The sequence below is a fragment of the Phragmites australis genome, chromosome 18 (assembly GCF_958298935.1).
Source record: "Phragmites australis chromosome 18, lpPhrAust1.1, whole genome shotgun sequence".
NCBI classification, from domain to species: domain Eukaryota; kingdom Viridiplantae; phylum Streptophyta; class Magnoliopsida; order Poales; family Poaceae; genus Phragmites; species Phragmites australis.
The window spans coordinates 11,952,275-11,958,192 of NC_084938.1; the positions used below are offsets into that span (position 1 = coordinate 11,952,275).

Below are 5,918 nucleotides of genomic sequence, written 5' to 3' on the forward strand. Positions count from 1 at the left end.
CTTGCTAGGGGCCGCTATCGATTTTGATTCGAAAACCCTTTTCCGAGCTATAGTCGTTTATACATGAACCTAATGGGTCACACACTTAATATATTGTAATAGGACACATAGATCCGTAAGAAGGTTTAAACAGATTGTGACTCGTGTGGGACTACAGTCCTAATGGGATTCCAGCATGGGAGCCCTTAGTATGATCCATGTAAAGGAAGATGTGGAGAAGGGCGCGTATAGTCAAGCCACTTTGAAATCCTACTCGCACTCTCTCCACCTGACCATTCGAAACCCTAGTTGTATGTGCAGTGCTAGCACACTAGCTTCGACGTGCTAACCCAAGACGTGTGGATATCGTAGAAGCGCTGCTACTATTGTGATGCTGATTAGCTCGATGTCACTCCCAGCACGGCAATCACAACTAGTCGGAACACTCCCGACTAAGTATCAGAATGCCCCAGACAAGGAAGCCAAACCCGAAAGTTACTAGGAGATCAATCGTCTATATCAACTTTGCCAGATTGACTGCTTTCTCTACATCGACATGTACGGCGTTGGATCGTTTTGCTCCAACTTTTATTCCGCTGCACTGTACGTCTAGTGGTAATGATCTATAATCCTCTACTCGTACGGTTTCCTAATTGAATATGGTAGAAAAAAAAGAGGATAAGGAGAAAGAAGCAGAGTCTCTATTAGTGGCTCTGAATCCGTTTGGACTAAGCTTAGCGTGTAAACATAGCACATTACAAGGTGTTCTCACCTGTGATCGTGAGAGACTTTTTGCATGCGACGAGCGAATCATTTTCTAGAAGAATATTCTTTGGAACTACACCAACCAAGAGAAAAACAAGAAACGCGTCAGCAAAAGAGGCAAGGAAAAGAGTGATGGCAGCTGGAGCCAAAATAAGGAAGAACCACGTGTTCCCCCTGCCCGATCTACGCCCCGTCGCACTCGCATTTTCCACTCCTTGAGCCCGTCAGCACCCGCATCAGACCGTTGTTGCCGCTCCGGCCGCCGCGCCACCTCCTATATAAGGGAGAAACACCCTGCGACGAGGAGACACATCGGCGAGGTCCCTTTATCCTACCAACCCCCACTCCACCTACTCCCCCACCCACCTCGTGCTCCACGTGCGATGGAGTTCCTCCTCGCCTCTCGATCCATTAGGGCTTCATTCTCCGCCACCGCCGCCGCCGGCGGCACCAGGGGCTGTTCCCCGTTGCCGTCGCGCGTCGCCGTCCTCGGCGGCGCCCGTGCCCGACCGCTCCGCTGCGGCCCCAAGGTGCGTCCTGCTCTGCTCTCTTCGAAGGGTTTGTTTGGTCTTCGCACTCTGATCTTGGGGATAATCTGTGGTGGTTCCATGTTTTCTTGGTACGATTTCGTATTTGTTTCCCTATTTCCTAAGCACGAATCTGGGTCTCTTGCTGTGCTTGCGTTTGATCCTGAAATACTGGCAGTAATCACCAACTCAATACACAATCTTTCCCCCCATTTTGCCTCCCCCTTCCTGAATGCCGATTTGTTAGTAAAAACTTTCTTGTGTACAAAGGCTTCGTTTATGTGCTTATCTTTTCTTGATAGTGCGCATCTCATCCTTGTGACGAAGTGACGTTTTTTTTGTGTGGCTTATTTAGGACTCGGTTCTTGAGGAGCTGGCACGGGACGATATGTTGAACGCGACGGAGCTGGTCCAATGGGAGAACGGCATGTCCATCAACGACATAGCGGCTAGCCAGGGCATCCGCATCCGCAGGCACCGCCGTCCCACGGCCACCTTGAAGGAGATTGAGGAGGAGCTGGGAGCACCCCGCAACATCCTGGAGAAGATCATTTGGGACAAGGAGTTTGAGGTAGCTGAGGTATGCAATTGTGAATATATAAGCGTAGACCAAGTGCGCAGTGTTGGATTTGTATCTCCTGCCTGGCCGCTCAAATGGTACAAATGTTACACCTTTGGGAGCTGTTCGATTTGCAACGGATGAATGGGGTCAAGGTGCCCAAGAATTTTACATGCTTAATTATTCTCTTTGGACATTTAGATCTTGTTCTCTGCCTTGATCTTAGATTTTCCTATCCAATACAGAACACATGTCACCTAAAAAAATACTGAACACATGATAAGATGTCTATTAAGGTGCCAAGCAGCATGGTTGTAGTATTTCTTCTATCGGTAAGGATTGTTTCTTTAATAGCAATTATACATGATTGTTCCTTTAATAGTAACTGTACATTATTAAAGTATATTTCAGACAAATCTATTCACATTATTTCCATATGGTGGGCCTTTATACTCCCTAGATATATTAAAGGTCATAATTTCATACGTTTGATCGTGCAGACGACCTCTATTTAGTGATGGTGGGAGCAGTTTTTACTCTGATTATTAACTGCTGGTACTAATCTTGTGCAGGGGCATGCCAAGAAGCCTCTGAAGGAGGTTATTGAGGCTGCGAAGGAGGCCCCTCCTGCAGGAGACTTCTTTGGTGCTTTGGCAGCTGCCTACAAGTGTAATGGGGTGCCAGCGTTGATTGCTGAGGTCAAGAAGGCATCCCCAAGTAGGGGTGTGCTGAGGGAGAACTTCAATCCTGTGAGTTCTGGACTTAAACTTCGAGTCATTTTCAAAGGTTGTTTGCATAACTAATGTGGAATTTATTGTTGCAGGTTGAAATTGCTCAAGCTTATGAGAAGAATGGAGCTGCGTGTCTGAGCATCTTGACTGATGAGAAGCACTTTCAGGTGTGTTTGGAATTTTGGATTGGCCTTTAGTTTATGAGGATCATAGTAGAATCTCCCAGCGAACCAGGGTTCGATCCTCAATCTCCTCCTCAACCAGGGTTAAGGCTAGGGTGGATGTTTCTCCCCCTTGTCAGGTTTATGAGGATCATAGGTTCTATGTCTGCCGGGTTTAACTCAATTTCTTCCACTGTACAGGGAAGCTTTGAGAATCTTGAGAAGGTGCGCAACTCAGGAGTTAAGGTATTGGTGCATTTATGTGTTGTTTTAAATCTGAGGATGATTCTGGCTTACCAATGTTTCTCATGATGCACATGTTTCTCTTGTGAATATAGTGTCCTCTTCTATGCAAAGAGTTTGTCATTGATAAGTGGCAAATCTATTACGCTCGCTCTAAGGGTGCTGATGCGATTCTGCTAATTGCTGCTGTACTACCTGATCTTGACATAAAGTACTTTCTTCGGATTTGCAAAGAGTTGGGAATGACAGCTCTTATTGAGGTTTGACATATTATGCAATTCTTTTTGTTGGGCATTAATTAGAAACTGGCTTAGTTTGAACAATGGCTTTTCCAATGTCACAGGCAGACTGGAATACTACTCATGCTAGATGACAAAGTTAGCTTTCTCTTTTTAGTCGAAAGTCACACTTTACTTTGCACCATAGATTATAGAACCATAGTAGTTTGTTTTATGCTTCTATATGGTGTTAAAGACTTGTTCTCCTACTATACAGGGACCATCATTCTGTGTGTTTTTTCTTTCAAATACTTGACATGTAATTTGTTAAAAATGTAAATGGAATTTTGAATTTTTCCCATGTTCCTCTTCATAAGGAAATATTGTGGAACTTCGTGCAATTATTGTGTCTTGGGCATGTAATGTGTTTCACATATTCCATTTTAAGTGCTAACTGTACAACTTGAATAGAAAACATAAGTGTGATTAACTCAAATAGTCTGAACTAAGCTAAGTTAAATTTTGGTATTCTATTTGGGGGCTATATTTTAGGTTCATGATGAAAGAGAGATGGAGCGTGTGCTGAAGATAAATGGAGTTCAGCTTATTGGCATCAATAACCGCAGCCTTGGTATGAGGTTCTTTTGGTGCTTGCTTTTTTCTATAGACATCTTGTTCTTAAGCTTGACTTTCTTTATCCCAAGGAATACTAACACTTTTACATTTGTATTTTCTTACAATCTTTTTTTCTGATTAATGTTAATAGTTGTCTTTTTCTTGATGATTATTTGCACTACAGAGACATTTGTTGTTGATACTTCAAACACCAAGATGTTGCTACAGAAGCATGGGGATAGCATCAGGGAGAAGGGAATTTTGGTAATATCTATGATCTTTGGTGCATATTTGATTCATTAAAATACATTCATCAGTTCCTATTTCCTTGATATTTGTATTATACTCCTTCAGTCCAGGAATACAAAGCATATTTTTCTGAATAGTCCTATCCCACATGTATATGGAGTATTTCATATTTCAATGCACAATAAGCATGTAGTTCCTTATATGCTCCTGACAAATATCCAGTTTTTACTTTTTATTTTGTACTTGCATGCATAGGTCTTACAGATAATGATTAGGGTAATCGAGTCATATTGGAAGGCAAAGCTGATTAGTTGCAGCAATGAAGCTTATTCAGAAATGCGCAGGCGAACTGAGCAATAGCTTAGTTGGTAGAATCTCCATTTGAGAGGCCGCCCACACGGGTGCTCCCAGGTTGTGAGTACCTCCCTTAAGGGTTCAGTACTCCCCTCTCCTAAGACAAAGCTAGGGGGATTTCTTCTCCCCATGAATCGAGTTTTTTTTATCTGAACATATATGAAAACGACTTAACAGGAAACAAATTTTCTTAGCACAGTCATGAGTATGAAACTGAAACCTACACAACTTATCATAAGTAAATATTTCAGCTTATATTCAGTATTATCCGAACTTTTACTGTTGTAGTGATATTGCAAGGGCATTTTTCTAGCTTGCTCTTGATTCCTTTATTTGTAGAGTAATCAGCTTATTGTTAATTCCTTCCTAATTATTTCCCTTTTCCCTTTTTTACTTTTTCAGGTTGTTGGTGAATCAGGGCTGTTTACCCCGGATGATGTTGCTTACGTGCAGAATGCTGGCGTTTCCGCTGTAATTTCCGTTGATTCCTTTTGAATTCAAAACTGTTGCCCCTGCATGACTTACAAACCTTTTGGGCAACATGTTTAAAACCACTCAATACTTAATATTGTTCCACTCCTTTACATTTTCTGTACTGTTTACCTTAATTCACTTCAATTTTGGCTCCCAAAATATAGACCAGTGAATTATGACATGGACTGCGTGAATTTACTTAGGCTATGCTTAATTATATAAATAAAACATTTCGAAATCCTTGCCTTGCTGGTGATATTTTCTCAATTTGATAATTCTGATGCAAGCCTTAAACTGAAACTAATTGAAGCACGCCTGTTCTTGCTGTAGGTTTTGGTGGGAGAATCCCTGGTGAAGCAAGAGGACCCTGGACGAGCCATCGCTGGGTTGTTTGGCAAAGAACTGGTGCATTGAAAGGACAAAGATTCTAGTACCAGCTTTGGTAGTGCTAGAGGTAGTAGTAGCTGTTAGCCTGCTTTGAAATAATAACATGTGAGCATTAGTTGTACTAATCATACCGTATGTCACCATGAGCAGAATAAAAATAATGTTCACTTGTATATTTCATTTGACTTTTTTTCTTGGACTAGTAGTAACAGAAATGCGATTTGTTCATATGGAAATTAGCAAAATCTTGCAATTCATGTAGCCTTCCAATGTCAGCATTTCTTGTCATACCAATCGACAAAATGAGATGAGACGATGTTAATTGAGTATGACGAGGGAATCTCGTAAGAGTATCTTTTGCTGTTTAATCTGACAAAGGCAGTGGGTTTTACTGGTCTCAATGGTGGAAAGAAACATTTTTTTCCTTTTTTTTGTTGTAGCAGATTGAATATGTATAATGAGCCAAAAAGGAATTATAAAATATAAGCAAAAGTTGTAGTGACGTAAAAAAACAAATGCGCACCTCATGTGGCTTGACATGTCAACTCAATTTCAGAAATTAAGCAAGAAGGGCACGAAGATATGTACTAGAATTTACTAAATTTGGAGGAAATAACTTTAGTACTCTAACCATCACTGGAAAACTGAAAATCCAG

General features: G+C 41.6%; 1 protein-coding gene across 2 annotated transcripts; it reads left to right on the forward strand.

Moving 5' to 3' along the window:
* Nucleotides 1-947: 947 nt before the first annotated feature.
* On the forward strand, nt 948-5,537 carry LOC133898839 (indole-3-glycerol phosphate synthase, chloroplastic-like). Of its 2 annotated transcripts, XM_062339613.1 has the most exons (10): nt 954-1,274; nt 1,627-1,851; nt 2,403-2,579; nt 2,654-2,728; nt 2,924-2,968; nt 3,061-3,225; nt 3,736-3,814; nt 3,983-4,062; nt 4,804-4,872; nt 5,206-5,537. In XM_062339613.1, the coding sequence occupies exons 1-10, from the start codon at nt 1,128-1,130 to the stop codon at nt 5,287-5,289; spliced, it is 1,146 nt and encodes a 381-aa protein (XP_062195597.1). In that variant the 5' UTR covers nt 954-1,127; the 3' UTR covers nt 5,290-5,537. The 2 variants fall into 2 exon arrangements, with proteins under 2 accessions (XP_062195598.1, XP_062195597.1); XM_062339614.1 differs by lacking the exons at nt 4,804-4,872; nt 5,206-5,537 and adding an exon at nt 4,303-4,783 and having other exon boundaries at nt 948-1,274.
* The last annotated feature ends 381 nt before the right edge of the window (nt 5,538-5,918 follow it).

Excerpts from the sequence above, each read along its gene's own strand:
- LOC133898839 (XM_062339613.1), top strand. The coding sequence starts at position 1,128 with ATGGAGTTCCTCCTCGCCTCTCGATCCATTAGGGCTTCATTCTCCGCC. Across the intron at positions 4,063-4,803 it reads TCAGGGAGAAGGGAATTTTG|GTTGTTGGTGAATCAGGGCT; the intron begins GTAATATCTATG and ends TTACTTTTTCAG. Across the intron at positions 4,873-5,205 it reads AGAATGCTGGCGTTTCCGCT|GTTTTGGTGGGAGAATCCCT; the intron begins GTAATTTCCGTT and ends TTCTTGCTGTAG.